At 44.6% G+C, this 24579-nt stretch overlaps 1 protein-coding gene across 3 annotated transcripts in view; it reads right to left on the bottom strand.

The window, feature by feature from the left end:
• dnah5l (dynein, axonemal, heavy chain 5 like) overlaps positions 1-24579 on the bottom strand; it is a 618296-nt gene that overhangs the window by 207158 nt on the left and 386559 nt on the right. For all 3 annotated transcript variants that reach the window (XM_070881289.1, XM_070881290.1, XM_070881291.1), the window contains 3 exons: positions 12010-12177; positions 11110-11328; positions 7833-8009 (listed from right to left, as the gene is read on the bottom strand). In XM_070881289.1, the coding sequence (XP_070737390.1) occupies positions 7833-8009; positions 11110-11328; positions 12010-12177 (564 nt within the window). The remainder of the gene's footprint in view (positions 1-7832; positions 8010-11109; positions 11329-12009; positions 12178-24579) is intronic.

Below are 24579 nucleotides of genomic sequence, written 5' to 3'. Positions count from 1 at the left end.
TACTCCAAGTGGATTGAATGTGAGATAATGTCAGCTAGCACGTCCACTGCCATTACTGAAAGCCTGCGGGCCATGTTTGCCACACACGCCTACCCGATTTCCTGGTGAGCGACAATGGGCCATGTTTTACCAGTGCTGAGTTCAAAGAATTCATGACCCGTAACGGGATCAAACCTGTCACATCTGTCCCGTTTAAACCAGCATCCAATGGTCAGGCAGAGAGAGCAGTGCAAACCATCAAGCAAAGCTTGAAGAGAGTAACTGAAGGCTCACTGCAGACTCGCCTATCCCGCGTTCTGCTTAGCTACCGCACGAGACTCCACTCACTCACTGGGATCCCACCTGCTAAACTGCTCATGAAAAGAGCACTTAAGACAAGAATCTCATTAGTTCACCCTGATCTACATGAACAGGTAGAGAGCAGGCGGCTTCAACAAAATGCATACCATGATAGCGCAAATGTGTCACGCGAGATTGAAATCAATGATTCTGTATTTGTATTAAATTATGGACAAGGTCCCAAGTGGATTACCGGCACTGTCATGGCTAAAGAGGGGAGCAGGGTGTTTCGGGTCAAACTTTCAAATGGACTCATTCACCGGAAACACTTGGACCAAATCAAATTCAGATTCACGGACTATCCAGAGCAACCCACCTTGGACCCTATCTTTTTTGATCCTCCAACATACACACCAGTGGCAACCGGCACCACGGTTGACCACGAAGCAGAACCCATCATCCACAGCAGCCCAGCAGGGCTCATCACACCAGGCAGCCTAGCAAGGCCAGCTGCACAGCAGCCCAACGAGGGCCCAACAAATGATTCAACAACACCAGCTTTCACACCGAGACGATCAACCAGGGCAAGAAGGGCCCCAGATCGACTCACATTGTAAATAGTTACACTATTGACTTCAGCGGGGAGTGTTATATACTTGTATTTACTCTGTACAGCCACCAGAGGGCTCATCCCCTGGAGTCCCAAGGGATCCATTAATCCCTTGGGAGCACAGGTATTTAAGGAGGCTTCACAGGTTGGAGAGACGCTCTGGAGACCTGCAATAAAAGACTGTCACACTTTACTTCGAGCTCACAGTGTTCAGCCTGACTCTTTCTCCATACACAACAGTAGCGAGTTCCACATTCTAACCAGTCTCTGGGTAAAGAATTTCCTCCTGAATTCCCTATTGGATTTGTTGGTAACAATCTTATATTTATGGCCTAATTTAAAAGCAAAATACTGCAGATGCTGGAAATCTGAAATAAAAACAGAAAATGCTGAAAATACTCAGCAGGTCAGGCAGCATCTGTGGAGAGAGAAACAGAATTAACATAAGAACATAAGAAGATAAGAAATAGGAGCAGGAGTAGGCCATTTGGCCCCTCTAGCCTGCTCCGCCATTTAATAAGATCATGGCTGATCTGATCATGGACTCAGCTCCACTTCCCTGCCTGCTCCCCATAACCCTTTATTCCCTTATCGCTCAAAAATCTGTCTAACTCCGCCTTAAATATATTCAATGACCCAGCCCCCACAGCTCTCTGGGGCAGAGAATTCCACAGATTTACAATCCTCTGTGAGAAGAAATTTCTCCTCATCTCAGTTTTAAATGGGCGGCCCCTTATTCTGAGACTATGGGCTCAATTTTGCCCAAGCACGTTGTCTGGTGTATTGCCAGTTATGCCGGGTTTTCCAGGCCAGAAATGTGCCATAATTATTTGTCCAAACTTTCCCCGATCTAAAAATGGAATTCGGAGCAGCGCAGCGTGTCCAGCCACCTCGGGGGATGGAGCCTGCTGTCTTCGCCGGAAAACGAAGCCGGGCCCTCTGCGTGTGCGTAGGAAAAAAAACTTATGTTTTTGACGTCACTCCAATGGACGAGCATGCTCAATCCGAGTGCCCTCCCGGCCCGTTCCCAGCTCCTAGCCCAGGCCGAAGGGCTTACCGATCTGCTCTCCCGCCGACCCTGGCCCCAAGTCACCTCCCGGTCTGCTCCTCGCCCCTAGCCTAGGCCGAAGGGCTTGCCGATCTGCTCCCCCGCCGACCCTGGCCCCAAGTCACCTCCCGGTCTGCTCCACGCCCCTAGCCCAGGCCGAAGGGCTTGCCGATCTGCTCCCCTGCCCGACCCTGGCCCCGAGTGCCCTCCCGGCCCGTTCCCAGCTCCTAGCCCAGGCCGAAGGGCTTGCCGATCTGCTCCCCTGCCTGACCCTGGCCCCGAGTGCACTCCCTGTCCGCTCCCCTCCCCTAGCCCAGGCCGAAGGGCTTGCCGATCTGCTCCCCTGCCTGACCCTGGCCCCGAGTGCACTCCCTGTCCGCTCCCCTCCCCTAGCCCAGGCCGAAGGGCTTGCCGATCTGCTCCCCTGCCTGACCCTGGCCCCGAGTGCCCTCCTGGCCCGTTCCCAGCTCCTAGCCCAGGCCGAAGGGCTTGCCGATCTGCTCCCCTGCCTGACCCTGGCCCCGAGTGCACTCCCTGTCCGCTCCTCGCCCCTAGCCCAGGCCGAAGGGCTTGCCGATCTGCTCCCCTGCCTGACCTTGGCCCCGAGTGCACTCCCTGTCTGCTCCCCTCCCCTAGCCCAGGCCGAATGGCCTCCTCCGATTTCCTTACTTGCGCCGATTTCTTTAACTCTCCGCAAGGTTTTTCTGGAGAGGCCACATATGCTGGCCCAAGCAGATCTGCAGTAATTCTCAGCTGGCCAAAGTTCCCTAAATGGCCAGATTTGGCATAAGTGGCTGGTTACACCCACTTTGGCTGAAAAAAAAACTTAGCAAAAGAAATCGTAACTAACTGAGTTATGCTGGTGCAAATTGATTGGGGAAACTGTGGATTTTTAACTTAGGCTAAAAAAAGCAGCCTGCTCCAAAAAAATGGCACAAATCACTGGGGAAAATTGAGCCCGATGCCCCTAGTTTTAGATTGTCCTATGAGTGGAAATATCCTCTCTGCAGCCATCTTGTCGTGTCCCCTCATTATCTTATATGTTTCGATAAGATCACCTCTCATTCTTCTGAATTCCAATGCGTATAGGCTCAACCTACTCAGCCTATCTTCATAAGTCAACTCCCTCATCTCCGGAATTGATCTAGTGAACCTTCTCTGAACAGCCTCCAATGCAAGTATATCCTTCCTTAAATACGAAGACCAAAACTGTACGCATAACTCGAGGTGTGGCCTCACTAATACCCTGTACAGTTGTAGCAGGACTTCTCTGCTTTTATACTCCACCCCGCCTTGCAATAAAGGCCAACATTCCATTTGCCTTTATACTAACTTTTTATGTTTCATGCACAAGGACCCCCAGGTGCCTTTGCATTGCAGCACTTTGCAATTTTTCTCCATTTAAATTATAATTTGCTTTTCTATTTTTTCTGCCAAAGTGGATAACCTCACATTTTCCCACATTAAACTCCATGTGGCAAATTTTTACCCACTCACTTACCCTGTCTACATCCTTATGCAGATTTCTTGTGCCCTCCTCACAATTTGCTCTCGCACCCATCTTTGTATCATCAGCAAACTTGGCTGCATTACACTCGATCCCTTCATCCAAGTCATTAATATAGATTGTAAATAGTTGAAGCCCCAGCACTGATCCCTGCGACACCTCACTAGTTACTGTTTGCCAACCGGAAAATGACCCATCTATCCTGACTCTCTGTTTTCTGTTAGTTAGCCAATCCTCTATCCATGCTAATATATTATCCTCAACCCCCACCCCCACAACTTTTATCTTGTGCAATAACCTTTTATGTGGCATCCTTTCGAATGCCTTCTGGAAATCAAAATACACCACATCCACTGGTTCCCCCTTATCCAGCCTGCTCGTTACATCCTCAAAGAACTCCAGCAAATTTGTCAAACAAGATTTCCCTTTCATAAAACCATGCTGACTCTGCTTGATTGAATCATGATTTTCCAAATGTCCTGCTACTGCTTCCTTAATAATGGACTCCAGCATTTTCCCGACAGATCATTGACCTTTCGTCAGAAGAAAGGTCATTGAACTGAAACTCTGTTTCTCTCTCCACAGATACTGCCTGACCTGCTGAGTATTTCCAGCATTTTTTGTTTTTATTTTATATTTATGGCCCCTAGTTTTGGACACCCCCAACCTGCACATTCATCTTTTAATAATGTCTATAATTGTATGAATACTATTGTCAAAGCTATTCAAAACCTTAATTTATTGTAGAATCTATGAGTAGATAATTTGTTTTTTATCATCTTCAATTCAACAAACTAGAACTCCTGTTGCAAATAGGAGCCAGACGATCTCCAGATTCCCACATTTCACTCGCCTATATGATATAATTTCAACAGCTTACCATCTAATAAAACAGAAAATTTCCCCGGTGTACAGGATGCTTATGAAGTCAATTTTCTGCTATTCTGTCCTCCCAATTGTTTCCATTTATTTCCCAACTTATCTCTTCACCCAGCTGTTTCTGCAAAGTTCACAGCTGATTATCTGTCTTTCTAATTGTTTTCTCCTACATTGACTAATTTTCTGTTCTCCCCGCTGACTACCTCAGTTCTCTGATTTGTTTCATCCTCAGAACAATCTTACCCTGACTGCAATAACAAAGGGTAATTAGAAAGACGGAATACAAGAAAAGATGACAAGAAACTGCACAGGAAAGTCAAATACAAGAGAAAAAAAAGTTACAGAATACAGAATGGGAAGGACAAAACTGTGAAGTGAAGAATAAAGTATCTGACTGATTAAAGATAAAAAGGTTTTAAATCTGCTTGCCCTTTTTCTCTTCACATTCTGCCTGCTACTTTCAGTATACTTATTATAAACTGTCCTACATATTTATGAATCAAATTGTGAGGACAGCCCTGCAGGGATAGTTTACCATTTTGCAGCTCTCGCAGTACTATGGGCTCAAAATTGGCCCACCCCTTTTTTCGGCTTTGTAGAGATGCGCCGACTTTGTGGGCTGAAAAGGGCGGCGATAAAATCTCCCCTGATTCTGGCCACTGTATTGCCTCTCCCAGGGCTTGGCGTGACGTGGCCAGTCGATTGGGGGGTGGAACTAGAGCCCTACGCCAGAAACAGTGCCAGCAGCTCTGCACATGAGCGCTGGAGTGTGCCTTCCTGGGCGAAGGCTACAACAAATAGTTTGGTGCGGGGCCCAAGCCGGGGCGGTGGGAGAGTTTTGATTGGGTGGGGGGGGGGGGGTGCGGGGTGCGGGGGGGGGGGGGGGAGGTGCGGGGGAGAGAGTTTTGATCGGGGTGGGGGGAGGGGAGAATTTTGATCTGGGGTGGGGGGGCAGCGGGTGATAACTGTGTAGCCAGTAATTTTAATGAGCTTACTCAAGACTTTCCTTAACCCTGTTGATGAAAATACTTTCCTAAACAAGTTCATAGAAAATACTTTCAAATACATCATAATCAATTCTTGAACATTAGATTTGGTGGAATAATTTTGCTAGAATTTTCAAAATATTTAAAAGCATAAAACAAACAGTAAATTTCCTGGATATATGGTATAAAATTTTTCGATGATGGTGGGTGAGCTTAGGCGGCTGGATATTTTGAAAAAATTATGTAAATATGTTTTGTCTCTTTACTTCTTTTATTTTTGTAATTTAAGCTTCCATGAATACTTTTGTGGTATAGGAAATTAACTTTGCAAAGTTTGTCCTTTGATGTCCTGTGTAGGTGTTTGATCCTATTCACATTCTTTAGTCAAGTCATTACCTACCTGCGCTGGTAGTTTAACTCTTTGCAAGGGTTTTCTGTGCGACCACAAGTGGCCACATACACTGGCCTAAGTTAGTTTGGAGTAACTATTAGCTGTCCAAAGTGGCCTAAATGGCCAAAACGGGCATAGGTGGCTGGTAACGCCCCCTTTTGAAAAAACTAAACTAAACTAAAAAAATCCTAACTAACTCACTTACACTGGTGCAAACTGAATGTGCAAAATGGGGATTTTTAAGATACTCCAGAAAAATCAAGTTGCTCCAAAAAAAACAGAGCAACCCCTGGGCAATTTTGAGCATTATATGTGGTTAGGGCTCAGGAATGAAACAATGGGCCAAAAATCGCGGTCTCTACGGGCGCATACGATGTGTGCATGCACTAGTAGAGGCCCCGCTCGTGGCGGTTCTTGGCGCGCCGTAATCCGCCGCTTGCGACTGTTCCAACGCAGCCCCAGGAGAAGTGCCTTCACGGGCGGAGATTTGGGCTATTTGCTCAACTAATGCCCAGCAAATGTCCTTGAAACTCTTACGCCTGGTAAAAGCAGGCGTAAGGCCTGCTTTTACAAACGTAAGAGTTTTAAAGGATAAAAAAATAAAATGTTATCGACAATTTTTATATTAAAAATCGTGTCCATTAAGATAAGTTTATTTTACATAAGAACATAAGAACATAAGAATTAGGAACAGGAGTAGGCCATCTAGCCCCTCGAGCCTGCTCCGCCATTCAACAAGATCATGGCTGATCTAGCCATGGACTCAGCTCCACTTACCCACCCACTCCCCATAACCCTTAATTCCCTTATTGGTTAAAAATCTATCTATCTGTGACTTGAATACATTCAATGAGCTAGCCTCAACTGCTTCCTTGGGCAGAGAATTCCACAGATTCACAACCCTCTGGGAGAAGGAATTCCTTCTCAACTCAGTTTTAAATTGGCTCCCCCGTATTTTGAGGCTGTGCCCCCTTGTTCTAGTCTCCCCGACCAGTGGAAACAACTTCTCTGCCTCTATCTTGTCTATCCCTTTCATTATTTTAATGTTTCTATAAGATCACCCCTCATCCTTCAGAACTCTAACGAGTAAAGACCCAGTCTATTCAATCTATCATCATAAGGTAACCCCCTCATCTCCGGAATCAGCCTAGTGAATCATCTCTGTACCCCCTCCAAAGCTAGTATATCCTTCCTTAAGTAAGGTGACCAAAACTGCATGCAGTACTCCAGGTGCGGCCTCACCAATACCCTGTACAGTTGTAGCAGGACCTCCCTGCTTTTGTACTCCATCCCTCTCGCAATGAAGGCCAACATTCCATTCGCCATCCTGATTACCTGCTGCACCTGCAAACTAACTTTTTGGGATTCATGCACAAGGACCCCCAGATCACCACAGCATGTTGTAATTTCTTCCCATTCAAATAATATTCCCTTTGACTGTTTTTTTTTCCAAGGTGGATGACCTCACATTTTCCGACATTGTATTCCATCTGCCAAACCTTAGCTCATTCGCTTAACCTATCTAAATCTCTTTGCAGCCTCTCTGTGTCCGCTACACAACCCGCTTTCCCACTAAGGAGAAGCCTGCGACCGCAATTTTTATCCCAGCTCATCAGTGCCAAAAACAATGGGTCTTGTGAATTTTTCCCGCCTTTACCCATTCCTGTGAATCTTCTCCCATCATCTGCTAATGGGCCCATTAAACCAATTTGTTGGCTTTTGGGAAAACCATTAGTCCCCTTTGCCCAGGGTCTATTTTTAAACATTTAAGCATGCACAATTTTAATTTTCTACTTCTCAAAATGTACCTGCTTTTCCAAGACATTACTGGCTTAAATGAGCTAGATTTTAAACTTGATGCCCGGCGGTATAAAATGGCATTGAAGATCAGCCGTCCATTGTTTACTTCCATTGAAATCAACGGAAATGAAAATCGGTTGGTTTCTATAATGGACAGCCAATCCACAACACCAGTTTTACGACCGGTTGATAAGTTGATAATCTACCCCTATCCTTTTAATACTTTCACTTCAATTATTTTGCAAATGAATGCTAATACAACCAGAGAGTTAGATTACATAATTAATTTTGATAAAGCAGGAGAATATTTAAATTTCTAAATGTTCACTTACATCATTGTATGGAATTTTGTTGGTGCTCATCTCCTCCTTCCATATCTGAAGCAGAAGGTTCCTATATTCTTGGTTAAATGGGCCAGAGTAAGAGAGGAATCCAGTAGCTAACAATACATCGCCCACCAATCGAGTAATTTGATCCTGGAAAAGTGTACTGCTTTCTGTCCATCGAATCTGAGGGTTTTTTTCAAAAAAAAGAAAAGAATTTAAAATGGTTTCACTGAGTTGTTTTCCCATCTCTGATTTATTTACATTTTTAGCTCCCAAGCCCTTTTCTATTTTTTTAATTCTGAATTTTGTTTATCTCTAGTACCAGATGTCCCTTTACTTCAGTAAATGTCAATGCTTTATATAAGTTCCTGTAAATAGGACAGAAACATTGGAGAGGATTTTAACTGTCAGCGAGCTTCCGATGGAGAACCACTGGTTTTGGCCAGTTTCCCACCCGCCCATGGCAGTATGAGGTCATGGTGATTTAAATTGCTGGGCCTCATTAATATGCTGGCAGTCATGATATCCCCAATGATATGCTCTGGGAGTGAGCTGCAAGGGTTTGAATGAAGTTCTGAACGACAAGAGCAAAGCTCAAGGGGGAGAAATTTGGTTGCTTAGCATCTGCTGTTAGCGCCGGGGGCGGGGAGGCACTAGCTAAGAAGTTAGCAACCGGGCGTGGTGAATGCAGCGACACCCGAAAACTTCAGTGCCGGTTCAGCGTTGGCGCTAATTCTTACCGCCTGGGCTTCTAGCGCCTCACAGATCATCATAAAGTGTGCAGCGCCCCGTTATCACCCCGGATGTGAAATTGCCTCCCTCCCTCTGCTGTATCGCCGGGCATGAACAACGGCAGGAAGTGGAGACATTGTCAACTCAGCTGGCCGCTTGGAGAGCGCTAATTAAAGGGAATGGTTTGCAGGTAGGCCAACCTTTATTATTTGCACCAGTCTGGTGCCTGCTCAAAGTTTTCGATGTTTCATTGCTGCAAGATGTCCAAGGCCTCCACTTTGTGCAAGTGTTTGGGACTCTAATGACATAGGTCGCCTTGCAACACAGAATTGCCGACAAGTAGGTTGTGCACCATTATTGGCCCTTCCCTTCAGGCGAAGGAAGCAGCCTCTGATGCTGTTGGCAATGCACTGAAAATTGTTCAGCCATCTGCCACTACCGCCCCGCTCTCAGACTTTAGCGCCCTAAGAGAAGTGGTAAACGCCTGATTTAGCATGTCACCTCCCTCTTGGAGCGCTAAAGCTGAATTTCCCAACAGGAGAGAATCATTCGCGCCAGGCACTACCTTTTCTGCTTTACATTAGTGCCCCACTCCACTGCGCTGGCGATGCTAACGTCATTACTGTGCGCAGCACCCATTAGCGCCGCGGACCCTAAATTGGGTATCATCCCCTGAAGCTGCACCATGCGATGACAGCGACAGCTTCATGGGACGCGTACCGGGTGGCCGACCGCTCGCAGGGCAAAATGGTGTGTGCTGCGGTGAAAAAAAATTCCCATTTTTTTCCTGTGCCCCATTGCCGCTTTGAACATAGGGTCCGTGCCGCGATCGGTCAGCGACACACTGCTTGAGTGCCGGGCTGTTGGCATGCCACCCCTGCTCCATGGTCATCCAGGTAGGACCCTTTTGCTGCAGAATATACAGCTTGGGCCCTTCCCTTTAATTAAGGGAAGAGCCCCTCCTATGCAGCAGCGCTACACAGCCCAATACGTAGCACTGCGCCCCACTCTCAATGTGTCCGTCCTGCTACCGCCCCAGAAAAGAAATGGAGCGATTCATTTAGCACTCCACTTCCTTTCAGGGGCGGTAACCATAATTTCTCTTGAGAGGCGAGACCTCTGCACCTGGCATAAAGCCTCGCACGTCCCGAGTGTTACTGCCCCTGTACCCAATGTTTCCCCGTATGTTAATAGTTTTATTTATCTTCTTGGGGCCCTTTTATTCAAGTTTGTATCTCTTGTTTCAGCTACTAACCACCACCATTGTAATCATCATCATTATCATCAACATAGGCAGTCCCTCGAATCGAGAATGACTTGCTTCCACGTCAAAAAGTTCACAGGTGTTTCAATGATGGACCTAAAATTCCAGGTCCGAACTAAATCTTGAAGGGTGGAAGATGCCTGTGCTTGGATTTTTTTAACGTGTGGTGACCGTTGCATACCAGTCACCACATGGGCTTGAGAGAGCTAGGTCTTGGTCCAGTAGCAAGGATTAAACAAGACAGCTGGAGATCTGCTCTGCTGTACGGACATAGTGCGCACAGATATTGCAGTGTGGGCTGGCCCATGCTGCCCCTGGGGCCTCGCCTTTCCTGGGCCAAGATCACGTCCCTCTACAGTCTCTCGCCGCTCCTTTGCCCCGATCTCACTGCTCCTGATGTACCTGCCCACGCTCCAATCACCAACCTGGATCTTGGTGATGTCCCTTTTCACTGCCATTGCTCTCCTGCTCCAGCACGTGCTGCTCCCTGCAGTGGTATGCTGCCACGCTGCTCCTTCCACTCCCCGCTACAAGTACACTGTTGCTGGTCGTGCCTTCAGCTGCCTAGGCTCTAACCTCTGGAATTCCCTACCTAAACCTTTATATAGCATCTTTAATGTAGTAAAACATCCCAAGGCACTCCACAGGCGTGTTGTCAAACAAAATTTGACACCAAGCCAATTAAAGAAATATTAGGACAGGTGACCAAAAGTTTGGTCAAAGAGGTAGGTTAAATGAGCATCTTAAAGAAGGATGGAGAGGCACAATTATAATAGAGATCCAGTGACAGGAAAGATTTGACAATGAAATAGTACTAAATAATAGAAAAAAAACTCTAACCTATGCTGCCTAACTCAACACAGACTTCTGAGTTCTGAGTGCAACATGTGGCAAAATATATTATTCTGCAACACACATTAGTGAGCTCAAAATCTGTTGAGTTGAATAATCTATTTTTACTGAAATTTCTTTTGGGAAAAAATACTTGCAGTATGATTGTTTCAGTCTCGTTGTACAGAGACTGAATTAATAACCTTATTATGCTCCTGAACAGATTACACCACCAGTATATCCATTGTGATTTTGAAAACTTTCTTATATACATGCCAAAAAATTTTGGCATCCTCGTTCTATTTTAAATGATAGGCACTGAAGTGTTAATCAGTTTATTTTTTCATCAGTATTTGCTATGTTAAATTAATACAAAACTGCTTGATTATTAGTGCAGATTCAATAAACGGTCTTCATTGAATATTAGTATTGGGTTTATGGCAAATTTAAATGTACCTTTTCACCACCCAGGCCTTCAATGAGGGCAGTGGCATTAGTCATTTTCTTCCTACAGGCCTCTGCATCATCAAGTAGTGCTTGTTTTTCTGACATGGCAGCATCATACATGGCCTGCACTTCATCTAACTCCCGCTGCTTGTCATCCAGCTGCTCTTGGGCATCATTTAGCTCTTTTTGGGCAACAACTAATCGGGCCCCTTGCAGAGTCAGATTTGCCTTTTTGCAAATAGACACATTAAAGTAAGTAAAAAGTATGAACAAAGCAAAATATATCTTGGTTGAGGTACTTGAACTTTCACTGGCATGTCAAAAATCTATTAACTGTTAGCTTATTATTTCTCATAGTAATGCAAATTAAAGCCATTTGACTTTTATTAAAACAGTTGCATTTATAATAATATTAAAAGTATTTAAAGTTAAGTTTTGATGAAAAACTCCTGAAATATGGAATATCATTTGCCTACAAGCATAAATATCCAGCCCAGCAGCTAAGTTTGGACCACATGATACCATAAATAAAATAAATAATATTGCACCCAATTACAGGAAATGCACATGACTGAAGATATGTTCATGCACAGAGCAGATTTCTGCTGTTTACAGAGGCCATTTTATATGTATTCTCTCTAGATATTTTATAAATACACATTGTCTGGAATGTGCCATGGACACAATTTTGAATTACATTCACTGTAATTCTTATACTGAAAAATTGGAAGCAATTTACAACAAAAAGCCACAGAAGCAATAAGATATTATCTCTCCAATGGATGGCATCATCAAATCAGCCGTCCAAAAAACTTAGATAGTAAGTAAACTGCCAGTCTAAAGATTCCTCTTATATTGTGCTACAGAGTCACAAGTTATGCAATCTAATGTTATGCATTCATACTATACCTTCAGTGGAAGCACTTCTTTATTAATATCAAAGAAGCTTGCCATGGCCTTAGTCCATGAACACAGACCTGCGACGTTACCACACACTTTCTTGGCAGTTTCAAGGTTGTAGTCCTCCATATCCAGGTACGGTTGCAGCAGGTCCACAATCTCTGAAGTGATAGTATCCTATGTATTAAGCAAAGTCTGTTAAATCCTTTAAGCAGAGTGAATCAATTGGGTAAGCAAAGTTTTCCAGAGCCTGAAAATGATCACAAACAGAATGTCTGACTGACAATGGAAGCTTTGATTCCTCTAAAACAAGGCATTTCTGACAATCCTCTATAATCACTATGATTTTTCACACTGCTAAGCAGAATCAGGGAACAGTGCAACCATTAAATATTGAAATGACATGCAATTCTACTTATACGTGAATGGATGCGTATCTTTTTTCCAATTCTTTTCATTTCTCCATTTAATATTAGGTGGGAAGGTCACATGCTCATAAAATCCTTCGCAAATTCACATCCATTTAAATTTAAATTAATGGATGGAAATCTACTCATTGTGCTGAGATAATCCAATATGCCCAGGAAAATCAGCCAGACGGTACCCTGTTTATATTGTCTGGATAGAATTCTGACTCTGCTGCCAGAAGAGTACTCTAGGGCAGTGGTTCTCACCTGGTGTTCCGCGGCACATTGGTGTGCCGTGAACCCTTCACAGGTGTGCCGCCAAATTGTGTAAAAGTATGGTGGACTTTAGCTGATTTCACAATGAAACACAAACCATTTAGCTCTGAAACAGAAGGGGAGGAGGAGACAGAGAGACAGACAGACACATATGTCATCTACCTATATGTATGACGTCACTGCTGTAGTAAACATTGCCAATATTGACAAATAACTATCTATTTATCTCAACTATTATCAAAAAGAACATGTTCTAGAGTTGTACAAGTAATAATGACAAGAGACAACACACACAAACAATTTAAATGTCCATACTCAGAACAAAATCCTTTGGCAAAATTTGTTTCCTTTGAGTACTCGACACCACCCCCCGTCACCCACTCCCTTACTCCCTCCCATTACTAATAGAGAAGTGCGAGTGCCTACCATTGAATGAGACTGTGTGTGTGTGTGTGTGTATAAGTGTGTGTATGTATATTTACGGTTGTGTGTATATGTACATCTGTACCAAGAGCATAGCCAGAGGGGACACTTGGGCCATGGCCACCCCCAATCCAAAATAATAGTATTAAATTGTTCGTGAAAAGCTTAACATTTGATTATTAATTTGGATGAAAGAAATGAAAGACGAGTCGAACACATATGCAGTAAAAAGTGTAGTTTTTATAATAAAATGTCAAAAACTATTTAATTACATTTAACCACATTCTTAGTTATATTTTGTTATTTTTGTTTATTGATCTGCAGCTTGATGTGTGGCCGGGACTGGCAGCATCTTTGACGCTTTGACCTGATATAGCGCCAGTTAGCGGCTCCTTTGATGTATGCGGCATCCAATTTGACCTGGCCTAACCGCCCTAGTGGTTCCTTTGATTTTTGAGAGTTGGCTTTCAGCATATTTTGACCATAGTCAAAATCAAAACTTCCTGTTCAACTCTAGGTTCGTTTCTGTCTGGATTCTCTGGAGTTTGGAAATTGGAAGACTCAATTCGTGTCTGTCTGGAGTTTGGATCACTCAGACGAATAAAGTTTATCCCCCCCCCCAATGGACAAATTCATCATAAGAAAACGTAAAAATGAGCAAGGAGATATCAATGACAGTGCCGCTACAAGTGGTGCGAGGAGGCCTACAACCAATGCCAGTACAAGCGGTGCCGAACCAAATCCTAAAAAATCCAAAATTCATCGTCAATATATGGAGGATTATTTGAGGTTCGGTTTTTCATGGACAGGAGAAGAAGAATGCCCCATTCCACTGTGTGTTGTGTGCGGTGAAAAACTGTCGAACAGTGCAATGGTTCCAAGTAAATTGAAACGTCATTTTACTACGAAACATGCACATGTTGCAACAAAAGATCAGAGTTATTTTAGGAGATTGATGGCAACGCAATCAAAACAAGTGAAATATTTTGAAAAAAATGTTAAGGTGTCAGATAAGGTTCAAATTGCTTCTTATGAAGTTGCTGAATTAATAGCGCAGAAAATGAAGCCTCATACTATAGCTGAGTCACTTATTTTGCCTGCATTTTGTAAAATTGTCAAAATAATGCTTGGTGATGAAGCGGAACAAGAAATTGCCAAAAATTCCATCGTCTGATGATACAATTCGGAGAAGGATAAATGATATGTCATCTAACATTGAAGAAAATGTAGCTGAGAAACTTACAAACTTGAATTTTGCTTTACAAATCGACGAGTCCATCGACATTAATGGTAAAGCACAATTATTAGCATTTGTTCACTTCATTCATGAAAACGAGATATTGAACCAATTTCTGTGCTGTAGAGAACTTCCAGAAAATACTAGAGGTCAAGACATATTTGATTCTGTGAATTCATATTTAGAAGACTTGAAAATGTAATGTATTGCAATCTGCACGGACGGTGCTCCATCTATGGTGGGATGTGTCAAAGGATTAATTACGCTCGCAAAAAAAAGAATCCAAGTATATTATTCACCCATTGCTTTTTGCATCGAGAAGCACTTGCTACAAAGACATTACCGCTAGAATTAAAATCTGTGTTAGATCAAGTTGTTAATATTGTAAATGATATAAAATCAAGACCTTTAAAAACTCGCTTGTTTAAACAGCTCTGCAAAGCTATGGATGCACAGCACGAATGTTTACCTTTGCATACAGAGGTAAGATGGCTTTCAAAGGGAAAAGTCTTATGCCGTGTATTTGAACTTAAAGACGAATTGTCAGTATTTTTTGAAAGAGAAGGAAACGATACTATAAAGTCTTGCCCCTGCAGTACAGATTCACACAAGGCACATACTGAAGTCAAGGTCACTCAGGACCTGCACCTTTATTACACAGCTCTCGAATGCCACACTTGCCTGAGACCTGTCCTTATATACCTGTCTGGGACAGGTATCCAGTGTCTCCTGCAAGTGCACCCCTGGTGGTAGGGTAAGCTTGTGGTTACAGGTCATCCCTGGTTACAGTCATGTATAGCATGGTAAGATACAGTTATATACAGTAGTGTGAGATACATGACATCACCCCCACCCAAAGGTCTTATTGTCTTTATAGGTTCAGTCTCTCAGGGGGTCTACGCTCTCGCGTGGAGCATCTTAGTGGTGAACCAATGCAGGGAGACAGAGGGAAACAAAAAGGAGACAAAAGCAAAAGACAGAAAGGAGATGAGTAAATGTGGAGGGCAGAGAAACCGAAGGCAAAAAACAAAAAGGGCCACTGAATATAAAGGGGCTGCAGGAGGGGTCAAAACTAAAAATCATGGTTTAAAAACTAGTATTAAAACAAGCTACCTAAACGCTCGCAGCATTCGAAATAAAGTAAATGAGTTGACGGCACAAATCATTACAAATGGGTGTGATTTGGTGGCCATTACAGAAACGTGGTTGCAGGGTGGCCAAGACTGGGAATTAAACATACAAGGGTATCTGACAATTCGGAAAGATAGACAAGAAGGGAAAGGAGGTGAGGTAGCTCTGTTAATAAAGGATGATATCAGGGCAGTTGTGAGATATGATATTGGCTCTAATGAACAAAATGTTGAATCATTGTGGGTGGAGATTAGAGATAGTAAGGGGAAAAAGTCACTGGTGGGCGTAGTTTATAGGCCCCCAAATAATAACTTCACGGTGGGGCGGGCAATAATAAAGGGAATAATGGAGGCATGTGAAAAAGGAACGGCAGTAATCATGGAGGATTTTAACCTACATATCGATTGGTCAAATCAAATAGCATGGGGTAGCCTGGAGGAGGAATTCATAGAATGCAATGGGGATTGTTTCTTCGAACAGTATGTTACAGAATCTACAAGGGAGCAAGCTATCTTAGATCTGGTTCTGTGTAATGAAACAGGAATAATAAACGTTCTCCTAGTAAAAGATCCTCTCGGAATGAGTGATCATAGTATGGTTGAATTTGTAATACAGATTGAGGGTGAGGAAGTAGTGTCTCAAGCGAGCGTACTATGCTTAAACAAAGGGGACTACAGTGGGATGAGGGCAGAGTTGGCTAAAGTAGACTGGAAACACAGACTAAACGGTGGCACAATTGAGGAACAGTGGAGGACTTTTAAGGAGCTCTTTCATAGTGCTCAACAAAAATATATTCCAGTGAAAAAGGGCGGTAAGAGAAGGGATAACTAGCCGTGGATAACCAAGGAAATAAAGGAGAGTATCAAATTAAAAACCAATGCGTATAAGGTGGCCAAGGTTGGTGGGAAAATAGAAGATTGGGAAAATTTTAAACGACAGCAAAGAATGACTAAGAAAACAATAAAGAAAGGAAAGATAGATTACGAAGGTAAACTTGAGCAAAACATAAAAACGGATAGTAAAAGCTTTTACAGATATATAAAACGGAAAAGAGTAACTAAAGTAAATGTTGTTCCCTTAGAAGATGAGAAGGGGGATTTAATAATGGGAAATGTGGAAATGGCTGAGACCTTAAACAATTATTTTGCTTCGGTCTTCACAGTGGAAGACACAGAAACCAGCCACAAATTGCTGGTCACAGGAATGTGGGAAGGGAGGACCTTGAGACAATCACTATCACTAGGGGAGTAGAGCTGGACAGGCTAATGGGACTCAAGGTAGACAAGTCCCCTGGTTCTGATGAAATGCATCCCAGGGTATTAAAAGAGATGGCGGAAGTTATAGCAGATGCATTCGTTATAATCTACCAAAATTCTCTGGATTCTGGGGAGGTACCAGCGGATTGGCAGCTAATGTAACGCCTCTGTTTAAAAAAGGGGGCAGACAAAAGGCAGGTAACTATAGGCCGGTTAGTTTAACATCTGTAGTGGGGAAAATGCTTGAAACTATCATTAAGGAAGAAATAGCGGGACATCTAGATAGGAATAGTGCAATCAAGCAGACGCAGCATGGATTCATGAAGGGCAAATCATGTTTAACTAATTTACTGGAATTCTTTGAGGATATAACGAGCATGGTGGATAGAGGTGTACCGATGGATGTAGTGTATTTAGATTTTCAAAAGGCATTCGATAAGGTGCCACGCAAAAGATTACTGCAGAAGATAAAGGTATGTGGAGTCAGTGGAAATGTATTAGCATGGATAGAGAATTGGCTGGCTAACAGAAAGCAGAGAGTCAGGATAAATGGGTCCTTTTTGGGTTGGAAATCGGTGGTTAGTGGTGTGCCACAGGGATCTGTGCTGGGACCACAACTGTTTACAATATACATAGATGACCTGCAAAAGAGGGGACAGAGTGTAGTGTAACAAAATTTGCAGTTGACACAAAGATTAGTGGGAAAGCAGGTTGTGTAGAGGACACAGAGAGGCTGCAAAGAGATTTAGATAGGTTAAGCGAATGGGCTAAGGTTTGGCAGATGGAATACAATGTCGGAAAGTGTGAGGTCATGAGTAAAAGGGAATATTATTTGAATGGGGAGAAATTACAACATGCTGCGGTGCAGAGGGACCTGGGGGTCCTTGTGCATGAATCCCAAAAAGTTAGTTTGCAGGTGCAGCAGGTAATCAGGAAGGCGAATGGAATGTTGGCCTTCATTGCGAGAGGGATGGAGTACAAAAGCAGGGAGGTCCTTCTGCAACTGTATAGGGTATTGGTGAGGCCGCTCCTGGAGTACTGCGTGCAGTTTTGGTCACCTTACTTAAGGAAGGATATACTAGCTTTGGAGGGGGTACAGAGATGATTCACTCGGCTGATTCCGGAGATGAGGGTGTTACCTTATGATGATACATTGAGTAGACTGGGTCTTTACTCGTTGGAGTTCAGAAGGATGAGGGGTGATTTTATAGAAACATTTAAAATAATGCAAGGGATAGACAAGATAGAGGCAGCGAGGTTGTTTCCACTGGTCGGGGAGACTAGAACTAGGGGGCACAGCCTCAAAATACGGGGGAGCCAATTTAAAACCGAGTTGAGAAGGAATTTCTTCTCCCAGAGGGTTGTGAATCTGTGGAATTCTCTGCCCAAGGAAGCAGTTGAGGCTAGCTCATTGAATGTATTCAAGTCACAGATAGATAGATTTTTAACCAATAAGGGAATTAAGGGTTGTGGGGAGCGGGCGGGAAAGTGGAGCTGAGTCCACGGCCAGATCAGCCATGATCTTGTTGAATGGCGGAGCAGGCTCGAGGGGCTAGATGGCCTACACCTGTTCCTAATTTTTATGTTCTTATGTTCTTATGTTGGTTCAGTTGTTTGCCTTGGTGCCTGTTGTTCTTTCGGGATGATTGCTGGTATCTCGCCTGGGCTGTCTGTTTCGTTCAGTATGATTGTTGGTGTCTCGCCTGGGCTGTCTGTTGGGATTGCCCATTTCTCAGGTTATTCCCTCTGTCTGTCCACCAGGTGTGGTGTGAGTTCCACATTGTAGTCTGCCTCTGGTTCAGCAGTGTTGTTGGTAAATCTACTTTTTACTTGGTCTACATGCCTCCGGCAGGTTTGGCCATTGTCCATTTGTACCACCAGTAGCCTGTTTCCTTCCTTGTCTGTTACTGTCCCTGCAAGCCATTTGGGACCCCTGCCATAGGTTAGCACAAACACTTTATCCTCTATCTCATTCCACCTCCCCCTCGTATTTCGGTCATGGTACTCAGTTAGCTTACGGCGCTTTGCCTCAACTATTTTATGCATGTCTGGGAGGATTAATGAGAGCCTTGTCTTTAAGGTCCATTTCATTAATAGTTGCGCGGGGGGAACTCCAGTCAGTGAATGTGGACGAGATCTGTATGCCAGCAGCAGTCGCGACAGGCGACCCTGCAGCATGGGGCCTTGGATTTTGAGCATGCCTTTTTTAATGATCTGCACTGCTCGCTCCGCCTGGCCATTGGAGGCCGGCTTGAACGGTGCCGTCTTAACGTGATTTATGCTGTGGCCACTTATAAAATCTTGGAATTCTGCGCTGGTGAAGCACGGACCATTATCACTGACCAATATGTCAGGAATGCCGTGCGTTGCGAACATGGTTCCAAGGCTCTCCACAGTGGTGGAGGTAGTGCTCAAGTTTAAAATGGTGCATTCGATCCACTTAGGAAATGCATCTACAACTACGAGGAACATTTTGCCCATGAATGAGCCCGCATAGTCTACATGCACCCGCGACCACAGTTTGGTGGGCCAGGGCCAGGGACTCAGGAGGGCCTCCCTGAGGGCATTACTGAGTTGGGCACAAATGGTGCACCGTCGGACGCAGAGCTCCAAGTCCACGTCAATGCCAGGCCACCAGACGTGGGATCTGGCTATGGCCTTCATGAGAACGATCCCCGGGTGCTCGCGGTGGAGCTCCCGGACAAATGCCTCTCTGCCTCGCAGAGGCATAACTACTCGGCTGCCCCACATCAGGCAGTCTGCTTGAAGTGACAGCTCATGCATGCGCCTATGGAAAGGTTTGATCTCCTCAGGGCAGGCATCGCGAGCCTCTGCCCAGTCACCGGTTAGGACACATCTTTTTACTCGGGATAACGTGGGGTCGCTGGTCGTCCAAGCTCTGATTTGGCGAGCCGTCATGGGCGAACCTGTGGACTCAAAGGCATTGATTGCCATGACTATCTCACAGTCCTGTTCGTCAGACCCTTCCGTGGTTGCCAGGGGTAGCCTGCTAAGCGTGTCGGCAAGGTTGTCTGTGTCTGGTCTGTGCCTTATGGTGTAATCATAAGACGCCAGCATGAGTGCCCACCCTTGAATGTGCACCGAGGCGTTGGCGCTTATTGCCTTGCTCTCGGATAGTAGGGACGTGAGGGGCTCGTGGTCGGTTTCTAACGCGATCTTGGCCCCGAAAAGGTATTGGTGCATCTTTTTGACACCGTACACGCACGCAAGCGCCTCCTTCTCCACCATTCCGTACCCGCGCTCCGCCCGCGAAAGTGACCTGGAGGCATAAGCTATGGGTTGTAATTTACCCACACTATTGACATGTTGTAAAACGCACCCGACCCCATACGCTGACGCATCACATGTAAGAACTAGCTTTTTACCTGGATCAAAGAAAGCCAAAACACTGTTGGAACATAGAAGGTTGCGTGCCTTATTGAAGGCGCGTTCCTGGGCGTCCCCCCAAAACTAATCGCACCCCTTTCTGAGTAGCACATGGAGAGGCTCCAGCAGCATGCTCAAGTTCTGCATAAAGTTTCCAAAGTAATTGAGTAGCCCGAGAAAGGCGCGCAGTTCTGAGACATTCCGGGGCCTGGGTGCCAGGCGAATTGCTTCGGTTTTGGACTCTGTTGGGCGGATTCCATCAGCGGCAATCCTTCTGCCCAAAAATTCAACCTCGGGCGCGAGAAATCAGCACTTGGATTTCTTAACTCGTGGGCCTACTTCCTCCAAATTACGGAGATGGGAGTCGGTGTCCCTGCCCGTGATAAGTATGTCGTCTTGAAATACAACCATCCCCGGGATGGACTTGAGCAGACTCTCCATGTTGTGCTGGAATATAGCAGCTGCTGACCTGATGCCGAATGGGCATCGATTGTACATGAAAAGGCCTCGATATGTGTTGATGGTGGTGAATAGCTTGGACTCATCGGTCAATTCTTGTGTCATATACGCAGATGTGAGATCTAGTTTTGAGAAAAGTTTTCCTCCAGCCAATGTGGCAAATAAGTCCTCCGCTCTGGGCAGCGTGTATTGGTTCTGTAGGGAGACTCTGTTTATGGTAGATTTGTAGTCCTCACAGATTCGTACGGATCCATCAAGCTTCATGACTGGGACGAAGGGACTTGCCCAGTCGTTAAATTCCATGGGTGAGATAATGCCTTCCCGCAGAAGCCTGTCCAGTTCATGTTCAATCTTTTCCCTCATTACATAGGGCACAGCTCTGGCCTTGTGATGGACTGGTCTAGCATCCTGTGTGATGTAGATTTTGACTTTAGCTCCTTTGAAGGTGCCCACACCTGGCTGAAAGTGATGTTCAAATCGACTTAGAACTGTTGAGCAGGAGGTCCGTTCCTCTGATGACATGGCATGAACATTATCCCATTTCCAGTTTAGTTTTGCCAGCCAGCTTCTCCCCAGCAGTGTTGGGAGATCTCCGGGGACAATCCACAGGGGAAGTCGGTTCACTGTCCCTTTGTGTGTGACTGAGAGCATGGCGCTGCCGAGGACTGGGACTATTTCTTTGGTATAGGTCCTTAGTTTCGACCCTTGTGAGTTTTGGTCTGAGTCTTTTGTGCGGCCACAGCTGTTCAAATTGTTGAGCGCTCATGAAAGATTGACTTGCTCCCGTATCCAGCTCCATATTGCCGGATATCCCGTTGAGTAGGACCCTCATCATTATTGGAGGCATCTTGTTGTAGCAGCAGTGGCCATTGAACATGTTGACCCGCTGTATGTCAGTGTCCCGGGTACTGTCCCCACCGTCTTCTGGTCCGCTCTCCGACCTTTCCGAATCGTATACCAGCCGAGCTGCCGTTTTTCTGCACATGCGAGCCAGATGCCCTGTATAGTCGCAGTTTCTGCAAACAGCATGCTGAAATCGACACCCCCTTGATGAGTGCCTTCCCCCACATCTCCAGCACAGACCGCTTCCATTGTTTCCAAAGAATGAGTTGCGTCTGGCTGATCTCTCTTGAGCTTCTCTCAGTTTGTAGTTGATTGTTCACATTGTGGATTGATGATGTGGCCCTTGATGGCTTCTGGCACCACTGCCTGCTGTTGAGGGCCTGCTCTCCTGCCTTTGTCTGTGTATGGGGGTAGCAGCTTGTTTCACGCTGTGAACCCCTTGTTCTGATGTTTCGTTAGTTGTCATACATGCAGTGTAGATCAACCTCGTTTCATCCTCTCCTGTCAAGAATGTCTGTGCAACCAGTGCTGCTGCCTCTAGGGTCAAGTTCTTGGTTTCTATGAGCTTTCGGAATATGCCTGCGTGGCCTATTCCTTCAATAAAAAAGTCTCTCAGTACTTCTCTCCTTAATTCATCGGAGAACTCACATAAGCTAGCCAACCTCCGAAGTTCCGCCACGAAGTCGGGTATGCTCTGGCCCACACAGCGTCTGTAGTTGTAGAACCTGTGTCTGGCCATGTGTAGGCTGCTCGCTGGCTTCAGGTGGTCTCTTACCAGTGTACTCAACTCTTCAAACGACTTGCTTGCTGGTTTCTCGGGTGCCAACAGTTCCTTCATTAAAGCATACGTTTTCGAGCCACAGCTGGTCAAGAGATGGGCTCTTCTCTTTTCTGCCTTATCATCACCTAACCAGTCTTTAGTTACAAAGCTTTGCTGGAGCCTTTCTATAAAGTCCTCCCAATTATCTCCAGCATTGTATTTTTCATCTGAGCCGTTGTTCGCCATTCTGTGGATTCTGTAATCCCGTAACTCATTGCCACTGTAAAGTCCTGTCCCTGCAGTACAGATTCACACGAGGCACATACTGAAGTCAAGGTCACTCAGGACCTGCACCTTTATTACACAGTTCTCGAATGCCACACTTGCCTGAGACTTGTCCTTATATACCTGTCTGGGACAGGTATCCAGTATCTCCTGCAAGTGCACTCCTGGTGGTAGGGTAAGTTTGTGGTTACAGGTCATCTCTGGGTACAGTCATGTATAGCATGGTAAGATACAGTTATATACAGTAATGTGAGATACATGACAGATACCTTTTGCAAATACCTTAAGAGTGAAATGCGGTGTGCTAAGTTAGCATATTTGGCAGGTATATTTAATTGTCTTAACAGCATTAATACCAGTATGCAAGGGCGAAATGAAAACATTCTCACCTCTACTGACAAGCTATTAGCTTTTCAGAAAACAATTTCTATCTGGAAAAAGAGAGCAACAGAAAAAAATCTTGAAATGTTCCCTTTGATACCAAATCACAGTATTAAAAAGGTTGCTCCTATCGTGATAGAGCATTTTGCATCACTGGAAGACAACATCAAAAAATATTTTCCATCTTTGGATGTAGAAAAGTATGATTGGGTAAGAAATCCATTTTCTCCAATTAGTATGTCAGATTCTGATTTTACATTGCAAGAAGAGGAAGGATTGACTTCTATTTCTACAGACCGCAATCTTAAAATGAAACATTCAGAAATGTCTCTTGATGCGTTCTGGATTTCTATTAAAGAAGAATATCCTGCAATATCAAAAAAAGCCTTAATAATTCTGATGCAATTTTCAACATCATATCTCTGCAAATTAGGATTCTCAACTGTTACGAACATTAAATGCAAAAAAAGGGAAAAACTTAGCGAACTTGAACACGAAATGAGAGTCGCCTTATCGGTTATACGCCCTAATATTAGTGACATAACTAAAAAAAAATCAAGCTCAACATAGAAACATAGAAACATAGAAAATAGGTGCAGGAGTAGGCCATTCGGCCCTTCTAGCCTGCACCGCCAATCAATGAGTTCATGGCTGAACATGCAACTTCAGTACCCCATTCCTGCTTTCTCGCCATACCCCTTGATCCCCCTAGTAGTAAGGACTTCATCTAACTCCTTTTTGAATATATTTAGTGAATTGGCCTCAACAACTTTCTGTGGTAGAGAATTCCACAGGTTCACCACTCTCTGGGTGAAGAAGTTCCTCCTCATCTCGGCCCTAAATGGCTTACCCCTTATCCTTAGACTGTGTCCCCTGGTTCTGGACTTCCCCAACATTGGGAACATTCTTCCTGCATCTAACCTGTCTAACCCCGTCAGAATTTTAAACGTTTCTATGAAATCCCCTCTCATTCTTCTGAACTCCAGTGAATACAAGTCCAGTTGATCCAGTCTTTCTTGATAGGTCAGTCCCGCCATCCCGGGAATCAGTCTGGTGAACCTTCGCTGAACTCCCTCAATAGCAAGAATGTCCTTCCTCAGGTTAGGAGACCAAAACTGTACACAATACTCCAGGTGTGGCCTTACCAAGGCCCTGTACAACTGTAGCAACACCTCCCTGCCCCTGTACTCAAATCCCCTCGCTATGAAGGCCAACATGCCATTTCAAGTATCACATTAAAATACTAATTAATCGATAATTAATGTGAGGAATTATTATTATAGTTTATTATTGTATTGTTACTTTCAGAATAAAAAATTAATAACATACATGTGTACAATGTTGTATATCTTCATATACTGTGATTAATAAAATGTTTTTTACATTTTCTGAAACTTGCTTTTTTTTTAACCTGTGTTCACCTTTTAATCCCTTCAAGTGTGCCGCCAAAAATTCTAGTATTCGAAAGTGTGCCGCGAGCACAAAAAGGTTGAGAACCACTGCTCTAGGGTGAGCGTTCTACATATGTGCAGTTAAAATCTAAGGTCCCGAAAATGGGTGGTAAGTGCCAAGCTGTGCCCAGCCTGGACTACTCCACTGCTGACCCTGCCAGAGTCCTCAGGGTCAAGGGGAGCACTCATATCACTGGGGCTGTAGACAGCGTCAGTCACCTGGCAAATGCAGCAATGTACTGCAAACTGCAAAATGTTGCATATATTGCCTACAGGAGCCTGG

This window comes from Pristiophorus japonicus, chromosome 5, assembly GCF_044704955.1.
Source record: "Pristiophorus japonicus isolate sPriJap1 chromosome 5, sPriJap1.hap1, whole genome shotgun sequence".
Classification (NCBI taxonomy): Eukaryota; Metazoa; Chordata; class Chondrichthyes; family Pristiophoridae; genus Pristiophorus; species Pristiophorus japonicus.
Note: the sequence above shows the minus strand (reverse complement) of the source record. Positions and strands in the feature narration are given on the sequence as shown.